Source organism: Pagrus pagrus (genome assembly GCF_965226575.1).
Source record: "Pagrus pagrus genome assembly, chromosome: 12".
Classification (NCBI taxonomy): domain Eukaryota; kingdom Metazoa; phylum Chordata; class Actinopteri; order Spariformes; family Sparidae; genus Pagrus; species Pagrus pagrus.
The window spans coordinates 7,219,033-7,242,022 of record NC_140196.1 but is presented as its reverse complement, the minus strand read 5'-3'; the positions used below and the strand labels follow the sequence as shown (position 1 = coordinate 7,242,022).

Below are 22,990 nucleotides of genomic sequence, written 5' to 3'. Positions count from 1 at the left end.
TGAATCAGAGGGTTGGTTGCTGCCTCTTTGATTTCCACATGAGATCACTTGTCAGTTCATTGCCATCTTAGCCTGGTTTGTATTTTGCAGAAAAAGCCATCCTGCTGCTTGTTTTGCCTGGCTTTTTTTTCTCACTATCAAACAGGTGGGAACAGCTAGCTTGGATCTGTTCAAAGGAAATGTAATCAGCCGAACATCACCTCTAAATCTCACAAATTAATGCTAAGACAGCGAATAAGCAGATTTCCCAAAATGTCAAATTATTCCTTGAAAAATCTTGAAACCCTTTTGTTTTTCTTGATTTTATACATGTTGTTTTGTGGATTGTTCATTTAATTCTAACTGTTTTTATAAAAAATATCTATACTCTGTCTTTTTTATCTCCCTCTTTCTCATTTTACTTTATCCCACAAAAACACTGTATCTACTGTTTTGAAAAATGCTACGTTAACAGAAAAAGTTTGGCAACAGTAACTCTTTCTGGTCCGTATTATCAACAAATGTATCTACTTCCTCCACCTCCACAGGTAAGGACACCGTAGGCCTGATCATGAAACAAAATGTCTCAGTGTCCCCTTTACACCTGTGTTGATTTTGACCACTAGTAGTGCCATTTAGCAAACATAATGTTCCTGTCAGGGCAATTTTTTTCTTTCCCAGGATGGTGAAGGCGCGAACCACCTTATTCTGCCTCTGATTGACTGATGTACCCTGATTTTCTTACCCAAACCTGAACCAATCTCACTCCTAATGCCAGCCCAAAATCCAGAGCCCTTGAGGAGAGAGAGCCACTGCAACTGCAAAATGCTGATTATCACGTGGTTCAGACCTCAAATACTTTCAGGAATACATGAATATATAAAGACGGAACACCAGGTATTGGTAATTAGTAATCAATAAATGCAAAAATGATGCTCCATGATGCGCCATTGCTGTGAAAAAATGGTCCACTGGAGTGAACAGTGGTGACACGGCTCTCCTTACTCAGGGGCTCTGCCAAAACCAAACCAACCCAACCAGCGAAGGCAATGAGTACTTATTAACCAATTAGAGGCAGAGTGGGGCGGGTCATGACTTGGCCACCCCGAAGAAAAAAACCCACTTTGTTTCCTGTCATGGATTTCACGCTATTTTACTGATTGAAACGGCGTTAGCGCACAAAGAAGCGTGGCAGCGCACCAACGAAAGCATAGAAGAAGACTGCAAGCCAGTAAACGTGAACATAAACAATGAACGTACTTACACAGAGAGGAAAACACACTCAACATGTTTGTCTGACCTCGAGGAAGAGTGAATGTAAACACAGCTTTTGCTTGTTTACTACAAAACTCCACAGGGCACCTCTAAAGTACAAACACGGCAATAATCTGGAGCCACAAAAAAGCAGCCTCGCTATCGCACCCACACATCAGACGTACGGGTGTGTTCATGGATGTGGGAAGCCGACTGAAAACCGTGCGAATGCTGACTGATGCTTGGAGAGCAGTGTGCGTGTCGTGTGCCTGCAGGAGTTTCGGTGTGTATCCGTCACCCAGCAGCCGCCGTGACACACACAGATACACCGTCTGATAACTGCGGAGAGATGCATCTCTGTGATATTGTGTCCTGACGTGCGGCCGTAACACACGCTGCACACTGATCAGGATTATTTCCACCGGCGCAGTTTGCAACAAACATTTTTTACAGCTAGCGTCAGATGACTGGGAATCTTAACAAGCTCAGCGCTGTGGCTGCACACAACAACAACAGCGACCTGGATTTATTGGTGGTACGCGGCCCAATAACATCTCGTATGAAGAAAAGGGGGGATGCGTGATGATCCCACCCTCACGTAGCTGGGAGTAATCTTCATCTTTCCGTGTTTGTGCGCGTGTTGTATTCTCACTCTCACCTTTCTCACACGTGTCTCCTCCATAGCTCGGCAGGCAAAGGCAGAGGAAGGAATCAATCTTGTCGATGCAAGTGCCTCCATTTTCACATGGCTCTGACTGGCAGTCATCTACGTCTGTGAGAGAGAGAGAGAGGGAAAAAAAAAACAGGCGGCGGGTTGCAGATCTCATTAGGGTTCAAATTAAAAGGATGTATTCTGCTGAGGAGATGTTGTTCATAAAGAGGGAGAGAGCGTGTGGGCGTCTGCTGCCATTCAAGCTCCGACACAAAACGAGCCGGTCATTAGGCCTGGTTAAGAGAGTGGAAATGCATCCATGTTGGTGAGTACAGTATCATAATTCAAACAGGGTGTGAGGAGAATGCAGACAGCCTAATCCCCTTTACATTCCTGATTTGTCCCCATTCTCTCGCACAGGAAGACACTCTAAAAGCTTTTCAAGTGTTATTACATCCTTTTTTTTTATGTATTTCCAGAGCCTAAGGTTGACTTGATGTATGTCTAATCTCCTTTGTTTCCTCTCCATTGTCCCAATTTACAAAAGGCTGCATGAGCGAGAAATGGAAAGCAGCCGGTTGCATTTCTTTCCCTTTAAGTACAGACATAAATTTTGGTGAACCTGACCATCGGATCTGGGTACAAGCCCCCATTTTTGGCAGCCGTCCACCCTGCAGAAGAGGCATTAAGCAACATCAGATACCCTATCAGCTCCAGGGCGGCTGTGCTACTGCGTTAACTGTGCTCTCTAACCTCTCTCTGGGAGAAAAGAACAAGCAGAAAAGGAACATTTCTCTGCGGGGATCCATAAAGTATCACTTTATCATTGTAAATGGAGAGCATGTAATCTCCTTTCACCACTGTGGGGTTTTTTTTTGGACCCCTGAATAACAGATATACCCCAGGACTGAAGAAATCCATTTAAAAGTCACAGCGAGGGAGCAAAAAGAAAGCTACTTATAAGTTCAAACTTAGCGAAAAGTGTTTCCTCAGATCTTAACGGTTACTTAGTTCTGAGAAAAAAGAAGCTCGCCACTGAAAAAGGTCAGCGGCTGTGAAGAGCTAAATGTGTCAGACAGATCAAACTAGAATGACCTTTAGCCTCGTACAAGACTTTTCAGACACTTATTCCTAAACACTGAGTGTTTGAATAGCGAGCTTTCGCTTTCAATCCGGATTTAACTGTGATTTATGAGTAAAGTATGTTGTAAGATTGTTTTTTCCATCTGTTTTTAAAGATCCAATCTTCTCAGCTTTAACTGTTTGTGCTTTGGCTTCAAAATGTTAAAGGTTTGATTTGACTTTAATCTGACAGCAGAGGCTGTTTAGAGACTGCAGCTCTTTTAAGATTAATGAAGGAAAATGAGGGAAATGTTTTTTGAGGACAGATACCGGAACTGAAATCAGATCAGAGATTTATGCTAATATGATTTATTACTCCTCCGGCGGGCTCAAAGTTGTGATCAGTCAAATGTTCTGTTTAATCAGTCTGCAAGATTAAATAGCAATTTAAGAGCATAGGTGGTTTGAGAGTTTTTCAAATGTCACTTTTCTTATTGAAGAAATAGCTTAAATCACTTAAAGGATACGCTTAACCAAAAAAGGAAAGTGCAGTCATTATCTGCTCGCCCTCACGCTGACGGAAAGTCGTCCACGAAACGTTTCTGGAGCTTCACAGCAAAACAGTGTTGCAACTAGATGGGGAGCTGGTTTAAAATGTTATCGAAACAACAGGCCAGCTGTGCTAAATCAATGAAACAAAAAAAAAATCATCTGGAAAATACATAAAATGGCTCCTTACAGCTCGTCCGATGTAATCCAAGTCTCCAGAAGCACCAAGATCCCAAACGCTTTTAGCTTACCAGCTCCAGTGAAGATTTCAGCTTGAAAAAAAAAGTGTAAATAACGTCTCTGCAAATCAATTCAGGATCACAGGGCTTCTGGAGACTTGGATTACGCTGGACGAGCTGTGTGGAGCTTTTTCTGTTGTTTTTTTTGATGTTTTAAACATCCCCGTCTGCTTCTGCTGCAACACTGTTTTGCTGTGAGGCTCCAGAAATGTTTTGTGGAGTTGAGTTTCCATCAGCACGAGGGTGAGTGGATAATGGACGAATTTCATTTTTAGGTGAACTTATCCTTTAAAGCATCTAATTTGAAAATTTGCAGTAACAAGAATGTGGAAGGTGTTAGAGTTAAATCTATTTCAAAGTAACTAAACTAAGTTGAAATTGTACAAACAACCGTGATAATATGAATAAAGGATTAGTAATTTAATACATAAATGTATCAAACTTTGATTTCCGAAAGATTAAAAAAGAAACCGTGTGGGTGCAACTCAGCCAAACGCCTTGATTCAAATTTTGAGATAATCTCTGCAGGTTTAAGCACGAGAAATTCATCTGAAAATCATGCATCAGTGTGCTCAGCCGAAAAGTGAAGAGGCTGGATTTCCTGCGAAGTGATGGAGAAGCTTTATTTTTATTTTCTCAACAGTGGAGAAAATGCCTCCTCCGGGAACATGAAGTTACTTAGCTCAGACTCTTCGCAGCAAAATACATGCTAAGTGGTTTGAAAACACAAAAACCTCACATGTAGTTTAAAAAAAAAAAATCATCACGGATATAAAATACGAAACTCCGCCAAGTTAATCATGACTGGCGTGACCTTCAGGGACCTCCAGATGTGCTGGTTCACAGTTAAACACACACCGCCAACTTCCCCTGCCCATTAAAATCACTGCAGCTCTTTGTTGTTTGATATAAAAAAAGTCTGATCCCCTCGTCCCTCTCATCCATTATGCAGAGGGGAAGCTGCTCCTCGGAGAGATAATACTGCAAATTCTGCAAATCCATAACAAAGCCTTGCAGCATACCCACGCATCAGCTGCTGCCTGTCAGTCTGATCGCCTGCCTGTCTGTCCGTCCGCATTTCTGTGACGCCGCAACAAAACTCAGCTCTAAATGTGGTGTCAAGGTGTTCGCAGCCGGAAATGGGACCGCGAACGCCGACGAGTGCGTATGTGGTTCATTTATTAATAAACTGCTCTCTTCCTTGAGGAGTGGTTGCTTAATGAGCTGAGCATATGTTTGGGAACAAATTAGGACCCTTAAGACAGATTTATATCTGCGTGTCAAAGTGCGACAGTTTCCTCCGTGCAGGTGTCGCAGCTTTGGGGACGCGGAGGAACACGCCGGAGCTCGCACTTCAAAACTGCCACTGCGTTAGAGGCACAGTTCGGATTTAAAAGTTGGAGGTGCAGAAAGTATTGGTATGTAATGTCTGCTGTTGGATAATCCAGCAAAATTAAATATTTGGAAAAACAAGGTATTCATCGCATGAATGTGTAAATCCTGTTTAAAGGAGCCTCACCGACTTCAAACACCAGCTGCAGTTTGCACAGATATTAAAACAATGTGACACATTTCTTTAATTTCATATTTGTCATTGAGCGTGGGTTGACAAAATTATACTTTTTTTGAAGTCAGAATATACTGTAAAGACTTCAGGATGGGATTAAATATGAGCTGAAACTAAAAAACAAGCCAAAGACTTGTTAAGTTGGTGTTTTCAGTCGTTCTGATCAGACCGCTGCCCAAGTTAAAGTCGGACAGAGCCGTGCTGCGAGTTATACGATGTCATCAAACTACATGGACCGGAAAACAGTGATAAAGCTGCACCTTGTACAACCCTAACAGGTGCAACAGAAGAATGAACGGCAGTTCAAAAGAGCCTTTAACACAGCCGATATTGATTTGACACAGTGGAAAGCTCACAGGCGTTACTAATAACGCTGTCCTCTGTGAATCAAGCACAAGTCCTGAGAAGTAACAAGTATGTGAGTGAGTCATGGCTCCGTGTGGCATTTAAATCATGAATTAAGCAAGACATTTAGGTGGAAATGGAATGAATGAGTTTTTGTGAGTGGTTCATGGCTGCATTTTTTTAGCATTTCATCTTAAATGGAGTGCAGTGGGTGAACTGGTAGCTGAATGATCAAGGTGAATACCACAGAAACTCTTTGGTCCTGGAATTTTTTCGACTCCCTCGTCTCTCGTTTCCCGTCGGGCTCTACATTATCAGGCATTTATAAAGGCGAAAAAATGTGAAACAAAAAAGCGTGGAGTGCAAGTGACTCACGAGGCAGCAGGTATGACTTTGACTCTCTGAAAGCAGAAACCGTAGTTGAGATGCCGTGTTGAAACTAAATGTGATCTCTTAGAGCTTTCACGTTTTTTTTAAGACAACACCTTTATTCTGTCAATTCAGCCACTTAAAAGCTTTTTTAAAAGAGTGTGTAATAAGGGTCGTCCACACCAAGGACTACATAACGCTAACTATAAAGATAATGATGTGAGCATCCACACTGATGAACGATAACGTGTCGGCAGCAAAGGAAAATGGATTTTAATGACCTGTTACTTTTTTAAATTGCACAGAGAAACACAAAACCCCCAGACGGGAGTGGATTCAAAAAACTCCTAAAAGCTGACAGGAGCTTGGTAAGAGAGCTGTCATCTCTTGAAGATACATTTTATTCACATCATTTGTGTGTACTTTGTATTTTTTTGATGATTTAACATCAACTGACCTGGTGATTGTCAAATAGGACATCAGTAAAGACAAAACAATCTTCAGAGACAGCGCCGAAGACCATTTGTCGAAGTATTTCAGGTAAAATTTCATTTCTTATGCCTCATTTGCAGCCTAATATTACATTATATAAGCATTTCGTTTTTATAAGTTGTGAAATGAGGCCCTGTGAGTTTTAATTGGCGCTTCTATCGCTCATCAAATCGCTCTGAAAGTGACCCCAGCGATATCGTTTTCCCGCTGTGTCCTTATAGTTGCCTCGTGGACTCATCCAACTTCAGTGAGAATGAAAACTTTACTCTGCTTTGTTGTTCCACATAATATTTGGTTCACATGCCGCCATGCAGCCACCAATTTAAGTCAGCGTAAGTGACATCTGCTGTTTATGCCAAATACAAATGGACTGGAAATCGCTCAAACTGCGGCGGTCAAATTTTGGAGCGCTCCCGACACAGTTTCATCTATTTTTCTGCAGATGTTTATTCGTGGAGCACATCTGGCCCCTCTGAAACCACCACAGCAATAATGAAAGTCTCACCTCTGTTCAGAAGCACAGAAGCAGAGACAAAAGAGAAATTGCTGCAAACAAAGAGAGAGGAAATTACATGTAGATAAAGAAGAATTGATCTGAGAGATTTTGAGACCAGATAATGTTCCTCTTTGTCTCACAGCTCACGCAGGTCACAGTCGGTTTTGTTCAACACGACCTTACCTCCTCCATCTTATCTCAAACCTCATCACAAAACAGCAGTGATCAGCACCATCTTTATACCTGCATCGGGAGCTCGTGTTTTCTCCCTCTGTTAGTTTTACTGTCAGCAGCAAATCATAAAATCCTATGAACGGATTTCTATGAAGTTCGGTGGGCATGGAAAGGCCTTCGGGTGGGGAACAATTGATTTGTTTGTGCTGCTGATCCGAGTCTGGGATTTCCGCCATTAAACGATTTAGTTTTCTGGTCATGATGAAAGTAAGAGAGGCTTTGACTTGAGTCCAAAACCTTTAGGTGTTTTGTGGGGGACAAGAAATCAATTTGACTTAAAAATTCAGGAGACTGTAGATAGATCGTTAATTTTTCTTCACCACATGATGCTACTTAAAGCCAGGAATTTGATTTGTGAGGAAAAAAAAAACCTCGGAAGTGAAAGCTACCAATAGTTTGACCTTGAGGGATCATTGCTATAACCACACTCTAACAGTGTGACCCTAACCTTTGACCCCAGCCTCCATTCAACCTCCTCTCTCGATGTGATGGACAGCTCGGCCTTTGACCTGCCAATGAGCCGTTGGAGAGCCTCAACGTCAATGTGAGCAGACTGACGCTGGGGCCAGCTTTATTATGCCACTGTGTGGATGCAATGCGTGCGCGTGTGTGTCTGTGTGGGATGTGCGAGTGTGTGTGTGCGTGTGTGTGAGCATCACTCACCAATCTCACAGTTCTCCCCAGCGTATCCTTGTGGGCAGTAGCAGCTGTAGCCCGTTCCCTGAGGAAGGCACTTTCCTCCGTGCAGACACGGGTTTGTCACGCAGGGCTCCACCTCCACTGAAAGAGACAGACGGATGGGGGTGGAGGGGGAATTTAGGGATTCAAAATAAGGCTAATTAGTGATACTGCAAAGGAGAATGTTGTTTTTTTTTCCCAGTTTGCGAATGCCATTCATTTAGCCGAGGATGAAACAGGTGTATCTCGACTCGCCGCCCGAACAAAGCTTAAAATGTGCGTTCCCGTGGTGATCCCCTGAAGTTGGAGGGGCTTACAAGCAATTTCCCTCCCTCCTTGCCCAGATTGTGAACAAATATAAAATCAATGTGTGACTCAGAAGAAACGCCGCACCCCAATTTTCCATCGTCGCAGCTCAGCCAATACAACACACGCATATCCATTTCACACTCTGCCTCTTTTCAAAGGGATCAGAAGCCGGAGAGCCTCAACCCCGCCATCCACTCACAGCCACAGTTGTCATGGTTACCATATGGAAAGCGAGGCCTTGGCTCGCTTCGCCGGGCGTAGTGGGCAGCGTGAGAACTTCAGACATTAGCCATCCTCAACAGAAATGAGCAGACCTCCCGGCGAGCGCCTCGGCCCCGCTATTCACCCCCTAAATGTGTGCGTGTGTGTGGTCCCCTTCCACAATTACACATTTCCATATCAATTGACACACTACCACGTGTTTCTCCCCTGAGCCGCTCATTATAGCAACTTAAGGTCTTTGAAAACCACCACTCGTTCATCCCGGCCGCAAAGGCTCGGCTGTGGGAGTCTTTGTTCTGCCATCGCTCCCTGACACTGAGGACTGCTTGGGAGGGGGGTGGTGGTGTGTGTGAGGTTGGCGATGTGTGTGTGTGTAGGTTTGTATTTACACGGCGCGATGAACGAAAATCAATACCTTGGCTATGATTAGCCTTGAGCTTGATCCTGTCCAATAACTAAGCAGAAGGAGACATCACAAAGCTCACACCCTCTGAATCACCAGCACGTTGGGTTCAGGGACGAAGAGAAAAAAAACCGAGATTGACGGTTTTCAATCACAAGCGCTCCAGCGCCACAGAGGGAGATCTCTCAATAGCATCAGCTCTATGGATTTATGTTAAGTTTTGCGAGCGAATCCCCTGCTCGGGGTTTGAATTCTGCTGAAGTCAGGTGCTAAAACCAGCCATGCATTTCATTTAATGTACATCAGTCCGGGCCCAAGCGCACTTGCACCCCCTGCATCAGTCAAGGTCATCGCACGCCTTGACAAAAATCAACTGTTATGACAAGCAGATTTACTGGTGCAATATGTGTGTGTGTGTGTTTGTGTGTGTGCGTGCGTGCGTGTGAAAGATAGACCCGGTGCGATTGGCCGTTCATTAAAGCGAGTGGTGCAGAAAAATCAATAGCCTGCAGAAGGAGCTGACAGAGAGGACTGTCCCTTGCCCTGCACAGCGGCCGACACCACCGGCACAAACAACAACAATAAGCTGGCAACAGCAAAATCCAGCTAATAAGTTTACAGAGATAGGACGGGAACGCTGGGATACCTCAAAGTATTAATCCGAACATCAAACACAGCTTTTGCTTTGAGTAATCGCAGCCAGAGATACGGCGGCAATATGGTTTACTTTGGAATTATGATTTCCGGATAAGCACTTTCGACCTCACAGACGGTGTTGGCATTTTTGTGAAGGTGGGAAGAAAGAAACCGGCTGCAATTTAAATGTTGCAGAGAAGGTGGCGCGATAAAAATCTTTAAAAGAAAGATCAGACGGTGGAAAGAAAGTTGATAGCACCTGTGCCGTTTGTGCACGTGTGTGAGAACAATACGCCGTGGTACCGAAGGTCCTTGAATGCAACCTGAGCTGTTTCCTTTTTTTTTTTCTCTTCTCTTTCATTGATTGAGCTGACTGATGAAGTGCTCTGTGATCCAGTCAGGAGTGGAAATACTGACCACCGCCATGAAACCAATCCACAAGGGACTGCACCGAAGCAGAGAGTGTGCACAAGAGAGAGAGAGAGAGAGAGAGAGATGTAAGCTGGAAGTTATTATTCTGGTCGAATCTCCTGCGACAGCCTCGTTCTGTTTGTGTAGCAAAGATATCACTGTGTGTTTGTGTGTTTACGGCCTTCTGCCTGCATGACTCCAGGGTCTCAGTCAATCACTCAGCCCTCATACTGTACACCGACAGCCCAGATGGTTGCCCTCGGCTTCTTGTCGATACAGTTTACAGCTGTTTTCCATCCGCGGACTCCACACACCCCGAGCAGTCGGCTCAGCAACGGATGCGGCAGACATGAGCCGCTTTCAAAGGGAGCGAAATAAATCACCGTAGAACTGTGTGATAGCGTGATGCCCACGGGGCTTTCGAATAGGATGTTTCCAGCACGGGCTCTCATTATCAAGCAGAAAATAAGTAGTAAACCAGCCAGCCAGGAGCTTCACTGAGATACACCGGGCTGTAGGCTTAATCAACAGATTGTGTATGTTGGCGGGAATAAAAGGTATGCAGCCCGGGGAATACACACTGAATTTTTTTGAATAAATATGCCACTGGCAAGGTCAGAGGAGGAAACGGAAAAGGCAATCTTTAAGGATGGTTATTTTCGTTTGTGTTCATTTCTGCCGGTTATGAAAACCGAGTACTTACCAAAATATTTTCTGAGACATGCAGCCAAATTGTCACAAAGAGTATAGAGAGTTAAGCAATCAGGTTATAAACAGTGTTGGGCCAGTTATCAACTGTAAAAAGTTAAATTATTTCAATAAATCATTACTTTACTCATCACATCCTTTCTGCTGCACAACACAGTTTATAGCCTGAGAGGTAGATTTTGCTAACTAGCTTGCTTGCTAGCTGTTTCCCTGTGTTTCCAGTCTTTGTCCTTAGCTAAGCTAAGCTAACCAGCTACTGGCTACGATCTTAATAGGCAGACACGACTGTGGTATCGATTTACTCGTTTGACTCTCAGCAAGAAAGTGGATAAAAATATTACCAAGATTTAAACTTTTACTTTCAAGTAGATCTATTGTGCGTTTTTGTTTTTTCTTTACTTCAGAGTTTTATAAATGTTCTTGTGCATGTAAAAGGTCTTAAAAGTTAAAAAGCCCAAAGTCTGAGTCAAAGGTAGCTCCTCTCTCCCACAGGGAAAACTGCTCCTGAAACGCCTCATCAGTAGTATTAACGACAGAAGTGAAGCTACCTGGAAACTGAAAACATGACGGAGCCAACTGGAGACACAGTGAGCGGTGCGGGCTCAGGCATGTGTGAGCTGACCAATCAGAGCAGACATCATATGTCTCCTTTAACGAGCAGACAGCCTCTGGTTTGTTAGCTAGTTTAGCCCCTTGCATGCAGTACTCCAGACGTCTAGTCCTCAGTGAAGAACCTACGTAGGTTTTCCAGAGGTTAATATTAGCACGACAGCTAAGAAGACACAACATATAACTACAACGAGTTACCAGGAAACAAATGTCTCCTCTTGTGGCAAAGGCTAACCGCTCCCACCACATCCAGCTCCTGCATCAAGCTAACATGTAGTGTTTCCACTAGACCCTCCATCAAACTCCCGGTAAGACGGCAAGAAAGTTGTGTTGTAATGTTACTAGCGGATTGGTAAGTGTAACGTTTAGAAAGTGACCACATTACTATAACTCGTGATAAAAGACAACAGTTTAGACAGAATATCTGATCCATTTGGAGGGAATGTTAGCTAAAGTATCCCAAATGTCAACAATAATCACTAATATGTATGCACAACTGACAATGTGGGTGATAATTGCTCAGTTTGCCTTTGTTTTTCATCCCAGATACGGTTTGCTCACCCTGGGGATTTGTTTAAAACCTTTTGTCTGATGATCTGACTGCTCCTGTTTCCTGCCCCATCGGACTCTTTCCAACAATTCACAGATCTCAGCAATTAACTACAAAAACAAAACCCGAGTTCCTTTGAGGCTCCCAAATTAAAATAGTGCTTTTTGTGGAATAATGTCTTCATTGTGGATTAGTTAAAATCAATATGCAGATACATGGACGCACACAGGATGACTGGGCATCTGAAAACAGACAGTGCTAACCTGTTGGGCTGAGAGTGATGGTACTGATGTTGACCCCTCCTCCTTTGCTCTCCTCCTCCATGTTGCCAGGTAACAGGGCCCCCGAGCCCACGGCGTGAGACCAGGCGGGCTCCTCCTCATCTGGGGGTCCCGACAGTATTGGAGGATAATCCAGAGAGCTGTTCAGGACTGCTTTCTCCACTGGGACCCAGTTAAGTGATGTCAGGGGGTTGGTGGAGCTGTCTGAGCGAGGAGACGGGGCTGGTTCTCCTGATCCAACCGTTTGAGATGGGGAATGGGAAGGGATTGATGAGGGTGCAGGTGAGTTGGTTGAGGTTTGGGAATTGGATGGAGGTGAGGAAGGGGAGGAGGAAGGGGATGGGGAGGGGGATGGGGATGGGGAAGGAGATGGGGAGGAGGAAGGGGATGGGGAGGGCGTTTGGGATTCGAGCAGGGATTGAGATGTGGATGGTTGAGAGGATGGAGATGGAGATGGAGATGGGGATGGGGACGGGGACGTGGACGCAGCAGCAGATGGCGATGGTGATGGAGAAGAGGAGGGGGACTGGTACAGATCTGGTGAGACTGATGGCGATGGGGTTTGTACTGGTGAAGTTGACGGGGACTCAGACGTAGATAAGTCAGCACTTTCTGACGCAGTTGTGGTCACCACTGTGAGCTCCAGAGGAGTGGCGTTAGTTGTGGTGGCCGTGGTCGTGGTGGTCTGTCCCTTCCTGTGACCCCTCTCTCTGGATCTTTCTCTGGATCTTTCTCTTGGTTTGCTCGTTCCAACTGGTCGACGTGAAACTTGGATCTCCCCTTTTGCTTCGGCGCCGGTGATTTCTCCGCTCCCCTCGTCTTCTCCTTTCCCTTTATCCTTGTCTTCCCCCCTGCTCCTGTCCTCCCCTCGGTTCTTCTTCCCTCTTCCTCTGCCTCTACCAGCTCTAGACGTCACCGTCTCCCCCCTCTTGTCGCCCGACTGGGTCGTTGTCTCCGATTCGACGCGGACCCAGGTATCCCCGCTGGACGAGGTGATTTCAGGTGCAGAGCTGGAGGCGGTGGACATGTGCGTCTCTGAATTCTCCCAGCTCTTGGTGCTCTCTGTAGTCATTGAGTTACTGGAGGCGGCCAGAGTAGATGCCAGACGAGTGGGTGATTCTTCACTTGCTGCTGCAGAGTTTTCCCTCGTGGGATCGGTGAACCATGAACTTCCCCAAGAAAACAAACCTGCGGAGGACACAAAGAAAAAGAGAAGAAAGAGGGGAGTCAGGAGGAGAGCAATAACTGCAGACAGCGAGAACAGTGCAAAAGGGAAAGCCAAGAGTGACGAACAAAGTAGAAAATCATCTTATGGATTCTCTCTGCTTTGCCAAGGGAAACAAAACAAACACTTCTGAGCTGTCTGAGCTATCTGTCAGCTGTACCAGCATCGTCTACACTTCAGTATTATCAACAGCGGCATGCAAACCTCCGTGGACAAGCAAAGGGCTGAATGGTGCAGAACGTTTCCCTCTACGGAGTGTAACACATTATTATCAGCTAACAGTTTAAATAAGCGACGGATGAAGTAATGAAAGCTGTTTTATTACAAAAGCAGTGAGACCGGTGAGCTAGACTGAATTGTTTCATACGACCTGAACGCAGCATTGGGTAACAGTGCTGCAGAGGGACAGTAGAGTTGAACCCCGCTCTCCGAAGGTATCAGTCTGAGAGATTTAAGATTATCCGACGTGGCCACTGGTGCCCCCCGTGCTCGAAGAGAAAAGTGCCCTCTTGAAAAGTAGATAAAACATGATAAAGTGACCTCTAGGGTGCCTTTTCATTTCACTGTAAGTGTATCACGGCCGCATGCAGCTGCTGCCTATTTCTACGTTTATTTCACCCCTGCCCCTCAAATATGTCCATCACTGACTGTGGCTCAAAGACACTTTCAAAGTACATGACAATATATGGTCACAAAAGACAAGCTAAAACCTGAGGCTGACTGACAGACATTGGTGCAAAAAAATGTCAATAAATGCGTCATTAAAAACAGCAAATGCTCACTAAAGGGAACATAAGTAGAGGAAAGATACGTGGGTGAAAGTCTAAAAGCTCTGGATACACGCATAGAGACGAAAACACACGCACAAACACACACACACACACACTGTCAGCCGAAACAGAATGAAACTAAAGACCACCGCAGCTTCACATATTGCCTCAGAATTGAATCAACAACCCTGTTACACAGTTTCAACAAACACTGAGCGGAGATGCCTGCCGTTTGGAAACCACTTTCATCCACAGCCAGAACATAAATAGCTGTAAACCTGCTGGACCCCGCAGACACGAGGCCGATGAGTCGGATATCACTTTTTATCTATCATCTGCCTGCGTCCGCGTTTGAAGGCAACCCCGATGTTTCCAAACATAATGCATGTGCCTGAAAGTTAATAATGGGCATCACGTAGGAAAATGGCCTCAGCTGTGCTCCGAACCTCACACTGTGATTTTTGGTCAGAATGTCTTTATATACAGATTATTCTCAATTTACGGTGTAATTTTACGATTTTAGAGGACGCAACGGTACAAACATGGAGGTACAACGGAAAAGATGTGAAGTTAGGAGATAATTGAGCAACTTAAGAATAATTTATAGTGTAGGTATACGAACAGGAAGCTATTCAAGGGGTACAAGTATGACCTAAACAAACATCTGGCGTTTGGCTGGAACGTACAGAAAAACTTAGTGGCTAATGTATTTTTAACTACCAGGTACCGACTGTAGCCTGACCAGCCTTAAGAGCTGCCCACGGGTCACAAACAAGCGTTAATGAAGACGCGAGTGTCAGCGGAGACGCCCATTCCTGCCAACACTCCTGATAGAGTCTTCTTATTTTTAACCCTGTTCTCCTGCCGTGGTCCCAATTGGTCACATTTTTTCCTGTAAATCTCAAAATCTCACAGTGTAACAAATCAAATGGGTGTTTCAGGATATGTGTCGATGTACCTGGCAAGCGGTGGACACGACCGACCCTGACTGACGTGCGTCCCCTCGTCTCTCAAGCCCACTCTGCTCAGTCTGCTGCTGAAAATAGATTCAGTCTTTCCCGAGAAGAAGAAATGTGAGTCCAGATTTCACTCCACTTGGTGCCAGACCTTCTCCTTTTGTGATGTAGATCTAGATTCTGATTTTTGATGACCCTTTTTATACACTTTATATGTCTTTTATTCACTTTCACATTCTTGGATTTATTCTATTAATCCGAGGGGCAATTTGTCCGAGGCCTTGTCCCCCCAGTCCCACTCAGAAAAAATTGAAAGTTTGAAAACTAATTTCCTGCCATGGACATTTTTAAAATCCGTTTTTTATTTCACTAAATTTGGGTTGGCAATTTCAGCATATTTAAATATCGACCCAAACTCCCTGCTTTGTTATATGGTCATGCTGTATCCCATTATTCACCATAAACTGGTAAGAATAAAACTGTATAAAATTAATTCTGATATTCTACATGTTCACTTGATTTTATCTCCATACGTTCCCGGTGTGAGGGAGATCACTGCGTCCAGCTGGAGCTCGTCAGCTGTCACAGCTGGTGTCAATCACAGCTTGTTAGTGACCCTCCAGAAGAGCCAGGCTGAACTGCAGCGAAAGGTCAGTGTGACTTCAATTTGTCACCTCACTTCAAGCCAGTTTCTGCTGTTCCTACAGAAAGAGAGAATTGATTCTGGACACGCTCTGCTCAGCGTATGCCAGAGCGCCGAGGCCTCTGCTCTCCCAGTTTTATCCCTTAATAACGCCGTGTTCCTCTAATGAACCCCGTTCCAAGGGCTTGTTTGTACTGTAATTAACGTACCATCCCGTTGTGTTTTCACAACTGATGCTTCCCCAACATCACAGAGCTGAGCCAATTAGTGCCTCGACAGAAATATGTACAGACTTCTCTACATGCGCACACACATGCGCTGCCATCAGGCCTTTGTTGTGACGTTTTTTCTTTGTTATTCCCTTTTTGTTTTCTCGCTGCCGTGATCGGCCGTATTAGTTTACACATTTGAAACAGGATAAATCAACTCACCTGGTGATGATGCCCTGGATGAGTTCGATCCCTCATCCGTCTTTTTCACGGCCGTCACCTCCTCCGCTGCTGGTCCGCTCGGCGCTTGGGTTCCTTCCTCGTCTTCGCTCCCCGCCAGGTAGTTCCAAGGCTTCCAAATGGACTTGACGATCTTTGAGATCACCTGAAATATCGAACAAGTGAATGGACAGAAACTTAGCTGGTCCAGTGATGCTGCTTCAGTTTTTTAAAAGCTAAACCCAAGACCAACCTTCTTCTCAGCAGCAGTGGGTTGGACTGGTGGCCGGAGGAACTCCTCTGAGTCCGGGCCGTGCTCCAGCGGCTCTCCCCAGTCTAAGAGCTTCTGTCCTGGGATGATCTGGAGGGTCACGAATGACTTTGAAGACTCTGAGGACCAGGGGTCTGAGGCTGAGGACACAGTCAGATGGATTGTTATCGCAGATCTACACTCTATTTTGATAATGATACATAATTGGAAACCAGCCTTACAAGCGTCAGTGCTGTGAAGGGAGGCCTCCTCTTCGAGGTCCACCAATCCCGTCCAGTTTGAAGGTGAAAGATCACTTCCATCTGAGGACCCTGAAGGGACGTATTTGCAAAAACATTTGTTCAATCTTACTGTACTTGTGTACACTCATCAGGTTATTGATGCTCTTCTATCAAATCGTAGAAAAATGTAAAAAACCTCTGGCAGTGGTGGTTTGCAGCGCAGTCCCGCCGGGATTGTCTGTCCCAGCGGACTCAGCGTCACTTGAGGCTGTGAGGTAGCTCCAGGGCTTCCACAGGGAGGTGTAGATCTCAGAGATGGAGCCCGAATCCTTCACTTTACCTAGAAAAAGGGATTTGCTGTTCAGATGCCAATCGCTGAAGGATTTTGTCGAGTTTGTCTCGAAGCTTTACAGAGGAATTTGCAAGTAGCAGTCAACAAATAGAGAACAAAAGCTGAACATCTAGATATTTCACTTCAACACATCGTGTCCTCTCGTTCTCTCTCCAACTCCTTCTGTCAACCCGCAGATCGACAGTTTCACAGAGACCTGACGTAAAAGAACAGACAGTAGCTGCATTTTCTCCCAAGGTACCTATAACTTTTCAAGGAAACTAAAAGGTTCCTTCAGCCTGTTGTTGTCTAAGTTTCCATCATGGTCTAAAGATTAGGTAAACTTGTCTAACTTTCTTCTGTGTCTCGACGTATCTGAAGTGTTCGGCTGCAAGCCTCGCTCCCAAAGATCCTGTACTTTTGGCAAAGCACTACCCTCTGAGCAGGGACTTTTTGGGGCCTAAAATAATGTCACTGGAACTTAATTTAGACTCTGGTCCCTGCGGTGGAACAAGTCCAAGTCCCTGGGGAAAGTTCCTGCGGTGTAAACGCGCCTAATGTGGATCAGAAATTAGCTGCAAATGACATTTATTGTCTTTGGTACTACATTAACAGCATGGATTAGGAGGGAGATGGCAGTAATATCATCATGTATTGGTGGTTTTCAGTGGTTTTCCTCTCATTGTACCATACCTCTGTAGCAGTAAGCATCGTACAGCGCCGTGGCGTTGTCAGCAGTAGTGTTAGGTGCGACGGTGCGGACGCCCGGCAGGCTCCCTCCACAGTCCGGGCGAGCCCACGCCACCGGGTGGCGGACGCTGCCATCAGACAACCAGCCTGGGGCGCAGCTGTCCAGGCCGGCCATCCAGGCCAGATACATCTGCCCCACCGTGGCCAGCTGCCCCCCGAGGGACACGCAGCGGTCCGAGGCCGAGGACAGAGACAGTCTGCCTGGGACCGAGGAGTGAAACACCTCACCTGGACGAGGAGGACAAGAGACAGGAGCGTGTCAAGAAGCAGAGGACGCCTGTCAGATTTTTTTAAGCAGGAAGACACATGGTTTTAACACTGTATGTGAAGAAGGTCGGTGATATTGTGTTTGATATTCTCAACAAATTTGTGCATCTCTCAATAGTTTCTGACTATGTTTCCTACCATGACCATGGCACTCAGCCCAAAGCCCATAGGTTGCTAGTGAAGATATATAAATCTTTAGATCTTTAAAAACAACACTTTTGTAGAAAAAGAAAGGGTTTTTTTTGTCTTTTTTTTTACTGGATCTATTGAAAGTTAGAAAAAGAACGGAGCAGAACCGACTTGTCCTTTCATGTTGTAACAGAATATGATGCAAACAGTCAAAGCTGGAAGCTGTAACACGTTTTGATGTGTTTTGTGTGTGTCTGTGTGTGTGTGTGTGTGTGTGTGTGTGTTTGTACCATCCAGCTCTTTTGCAAAACAGTACACATCAAACAGCTCTTTCGGGTCCCTCTTCCCATAATTCCTCACTCCAGCGGAGTACTCCTTGTGTCCATAGCAACCAAGCTCTGGCAGCTGGACAGAATAGCTGTGGAGACGACCATGTGGGAGTCATATTGGGAATGAACCTCATTTTTATTAATCACAGGACATAAGTAGCAATGTCAGGTGGAAGTTTTACCCCATGAACATTATCTCAGCTGACACACGGCGGCGTTTCATTTTCATCAAGACTTTAAATGTCATTTATGAACAAAGTCTTGTTTGCATTCTCTTTTTAAAGGGCGATGGATTGGAATAAATTAAAATACAATTAAAAGGAAAAGAAAAACAATAGCTGGAAAAAAGAAGAACATGAATCTGAAGTAGATGAGGTGACAAAACAGAAGAACTGAATATTAATTGAGACAGCAGATGATCCAAGACAAGGGAACAAACAGTACAGAAAACAAAGCAAATGTCTTCATATTAGAGAAATAGCAGGTGTGATAACAAAGATAGCAGTCTTCAAAATAGATTTGTTGGGGGTTGATTCATAATTCATAATTTTGAGAAATAAACTTATTCTCTGCCCTCATTGAGATACCAGTGTCATGTTTGTACAGTCAGTATGAACCCAGCCTGGCCTCTCAATCTCACTTACACATTATATCTCACGTGTTTAAGATGTACAAGAACTTAAATATAAAAAATGAAAGAGGAAGGCTAGCTGCCCCCCCTGTTTTCAGTCTTTGTGCTAAGCTAAGCTAACCAGCTGCTGCCTGTAGCTTTATATGGGTCTCATATGAAAGGCTGCACTCTGGTCAATCTAATCCCAAATCAGTTAATCAGGTAAATAATCTGCATCTTAATTGGTCACAAGTATAATGTTTTAAAACGGGGCAGGACTCAACCGCAACTAGCGAGCGACACTACGAGCATGTGACAAGCAGAAGGAAGTTATTGAACGTCTCCTCACCGGACAGTCTGATCATCCAACCAGCCGGCTGCACAGCTGGCAAAGCCGTCATAGTACGCTGCCCACAGCTGGGCCGGTGTCGCCATCTGAGCCGAGTTCTCCTGGCAGGCCCGCTGGGCGTCGGTAAATGAGAGCGCGTAGCGGGCGCTGGGAGTCTGATAGTGAAACACCACACCTACACAGGCGAACACAGCCATGGAGACACACCAACAGCCAAGTTTAAAATCAATAAATCAGTGGGACGTAATCAATAAACATGTCATTGTGGCCACAAACAGATCAGTCTCGAACTATGCCTAAATTTCAACCAATGAACGCAGAAAAATGATCATTGGTATTCAGTCCAAACTGTTTGATTAAAAGAATTACACAGTATTCAAGTGGCAAACTAGAAAACCAACAACAACACAAACAGAAAACGCAGCAAGCTACAATTAATTAAGTCAGTCATTATGATATTGATAGGGTGAAACAATATTATTAATGTTTAATTAAATAAAAGAGCTGTAAAGGGGGTTGGCAGGTCTCCTGTCTTTAAAGCTGCCAGTGTCTATCTTGCATTCGCACAACAAGCCTGCAATGCAACAACACAAATCAATTAAGCTGGAGGAAGAATTTGAAAGTCTCCTTGTGTTGCTGCTGCTCAGTCTGTCTGTTTTCTGCTTATTCAAATGTTTCCTTCAGGGATTCGTGGCATTAAACATTTCTCACGACAGCAGCTGCTGAACTTACCGGAGACCACCAGGGGCACAGTGTCTCTCTCATAGTCGTTACCCCAGACAACCTGACAGTGGTAAGTGCCCGAGTCGTTGGTGCGGAGACTGGAGATCTCCATGGTAGCATTCAGAGGGTTGGCAGTGTATCCTGGCAGCATGACGCGGCCGCTGAAAGCCTTATTCACCTTGATTACATCACCTTTGGCACAGAAAGAGAGGTTTCTTCATTAAAAGTGTCTGCTGGCATCCTGCTGGTTTTAGATTACTGGATTGGCTGCGAGGCGGGCGCAGCTTTGGTTTTTCTTCATCTATAAAGCTTTAATACAGATGCTTCCACCTTCTGTTTCATTCCTTTCTAACTCTCAACTCGAAAAATCATCTCGGGACCGGCTCACAGAATAGGCTGTTGCTTCACAGTCGATAAATCAGAGCTGAATCAGAAAAAAATGCAATTCTCTGACGTACATGGAATAATATGCTAAATGCCTCGTGGCATCTTCATCAGTTTATTGCGAGGCACACTGTGAAGCATAGATAAATTGAACTAATAAACTTGGGTACAATATCAAGTTTGATGTGCGTAGACTGCAGGATGAAAACACCTAGTTAAGAGGAATAGTCATCCGTCTGCACGGCAGTGAACTGTGAAGCCAAGCAGAAACTGAGCTTCTGATATAATCTTATTTATCACTGGTTATTCTAAATATCTGACAGTTTTAGACAACGGCCATCTTTGAACCTGACGCTCAGTGTTATACTGAAGTACGACTACAGCTGCACTACTGAAACATTACTCAAGTAAAACTACTGGTATTAAAATAATACTTCAGCAAAAGTACAAGGTATTCTTCTCATACGCTACGCTACGAGCCCTGTTTTACATCATGACCATTGTAAATCCCCTCAATGGTCCTTCGAGGTTAAATAAAACTGATAAATAGATAGATACAGTCGGGGTAAAGGCTTGGTGAACATATTTTGTCAATCGGCCTCTTACTTTTAGTGGTTTGGTCATTTCCCATGAAAGATTTGTGTTTTTGTCTTTACTTCTCTGGCTCGTTGGACTGGGCAGGTTCACATGACACATCACGATGTCATGTATTTCTGTGGACTGACCAGGACTGAATCAAAATCTGACGTCTGTGGGTTGTTTGCTTCTGTTTCTGGGCCACTATCAGTCAATGAAATGTTCTGATGAAGCAGATGAGCTCAGTTTTAGAGAGATGAGCTCTGTATAAATAAGATCTTACTTTTTTTCCCCGCTAAACATTTTCTATCAAACGTTTGATTGTTGTTTATTCAGTCTGATGTTGGAAGAAAAAGATGCAACCCAGGTTTTCAGGAACTTTGATCAGTAATTTGATTTCCTTTGAGTGGTTCAGTTTAAAGTAATGGACTGCACACTGGCTCCAATAAATGGCTTCAATCTGGCCTATGTTTGCAAAAGGTAGTGTACCGTCGCCTGTTGCATCTGAAAACGGGGTTGATGAGCGCAGTGAGGCCGAACCAAAACAGTCGTAAAATTCGGGGCCTTAAAACCAAACCAATGAACTGAGACGCACCAAAACTTTAAGAGGCCCCCCGATGGATGAATTCAATCTTTACGTAGCCTTGACTTTGCTAAAATCCTTCCTCTCAGGGAGGTTTGGAGCGTTTACAAGCACAGTGAAAAAAAAAACCTCTGCTAAGACGGTTTATCTCATTTTAATTCCACAAGCTGCTATAGTCAGCTTGTTAAGTTCTTCAGGCCGTCAGATTAAATCATTAAAAAACTCTGAGATGATGAGAGCTGCGGAGTCGGGTGATAACAGCTTCTTTCACATGCACTCAAGTCATTTGCAGAGTGAATATAAAAATATGAATTAGTGCACCTTTAATTGTATTCTCTAGGTGCTTGTACGAATGTTAAGTAACGTATGTGTTAAATCAGCGGCTAAACCAGATCGTCACGTCTTTTGCTTTACCTTTAGCAGAAAGCACAGTCTCCTCCTGAGGAGCGCCCTGCCCTCCCGCTGGTGGCCTGATACGAGTCCACAGGAGGTGAGGAGGCTCGCCGGAGGAGCTGGTCTGGAGGGTGAAGACGCACGGGAGGACGGCTCTGCCTGCCAGCGTTTGCTGCACCGTAGGATGGGTGATCCTACGCATGTTCACGATGGAGGAGGCTGCACCTACAGCGGAGAGGACGAACAATAAGGCGAGGACATAATTAGATTACGCAATTAAATAGGTTGGAGGACATTTTGCTCACAAGGGAAGAAAACAAGGATTCAGCAGATAAATATTTTTGGACGGACATGAGTAACTCGAAGAAATGCCGTACGGTAACCTGCAGTGAGCAGCAGAGGAGTTATATAGAAAGTGTAGGCTGTAGGCTGAAAAGACCTCAGGGATTCGTTAGCGATTTCACACTCAGATGTCCAAACAAGAACTTTTATCATTCCACCGAAGATAGACAGATTTCTAGCTTTATTAATAATACCTGACAGTGGTATTATGCAAATACAAACGGGAGGTATGGGAACATTTAATTACAGTGATCACACAACAGAGACAAAAATCAGGAAGTCCCAATGAGATTAAGATCTCTTTTAACAAGAGGTAGCATCCATACAAAATCACAAGAATACAACATTTTTAAGATGTTATACACAAAATTCACAATAAAAAGAGGAGTTATTCAAACACAGTGGCCTCGAGAGAAAAACCACAAAGTGTAACCTTCACCACTTTCCTGATGATGCCCTTAAATTCATCAATGGCTTCAGATGTGTCTGATTTTTAGATCTTTTTGCAAATTATTCCATGAGCAGGGTGTATTGTGTGAAGTTTTCCCTTAATCTGTCAAAAACCAGGGTACAGGGGAGGTTTTTTGCTTCGTAGATAAAACATGTTCCAGTGCTGTAGTCTGCGAGTGGCGAATGACGTCCAACCCAACAAACCATAAAGAAAG

The 22,990-nt window shown here is 44.5% G+C and overlaps 1 protein-coding gene across 2 annotated transcripts in view; it reads right to left on the bottom strand.

The window, feature by feature from the left end:
* The window catches only part of LOC311267258 (neurocan core protein-like), a 48,326-nt gene that overhangs the window by 6,758 nt on the left and 18,578 nt on the right, over positions 1-22,990 (bottom strand). For both annotated transcript variants that reach the window (XM_084370218.1, XM_084370217.1), the window contains exons 3-14: positions 22,005-22,208; positions 20,057-20,239; positions 19,325-19,499; positions 18,327-18,454; positions 17,584-17,868; positions 16,756-16,899; positions 16,560-16,649; positions 16,321-16,478; positions 16,071-16,233; positions 12,028-13,233; positions 7,902-8,018; positions 1,892-2,005 (exon numbers count right to left, since the gene is read on the bottom strand). In XM_084370218.1, the coding sequence (XP_084226344.1) occupies positions 1,892-2,005; positions 7,902-8,018; positions 12,028-13,233; positions 16,071-16,233; positions 16,321-16,478; positions 16,560-16,649; positions 16,756-16,899; positions 17,584-17,868; positions 18,327-18,454; positions 19,325-19,499; positions 20,057-20,239; positions 22,005-22,208 (2,967 nt within the window). The remainder of the gene's footprint in view (positions 1-1,891; positions 2,006-7,901; positions 8,019-12,027; positions 13,234-16,070; positions 16,234-16,320; positions 16,479-16,559; positions 16,650-16,755; positions 16,900-17,583; positions 17,869-18,326; positions 18,455-19,324; positions 19,500-20,056; positions 20,240-22,004; positions 22,209-22,990) is intronic.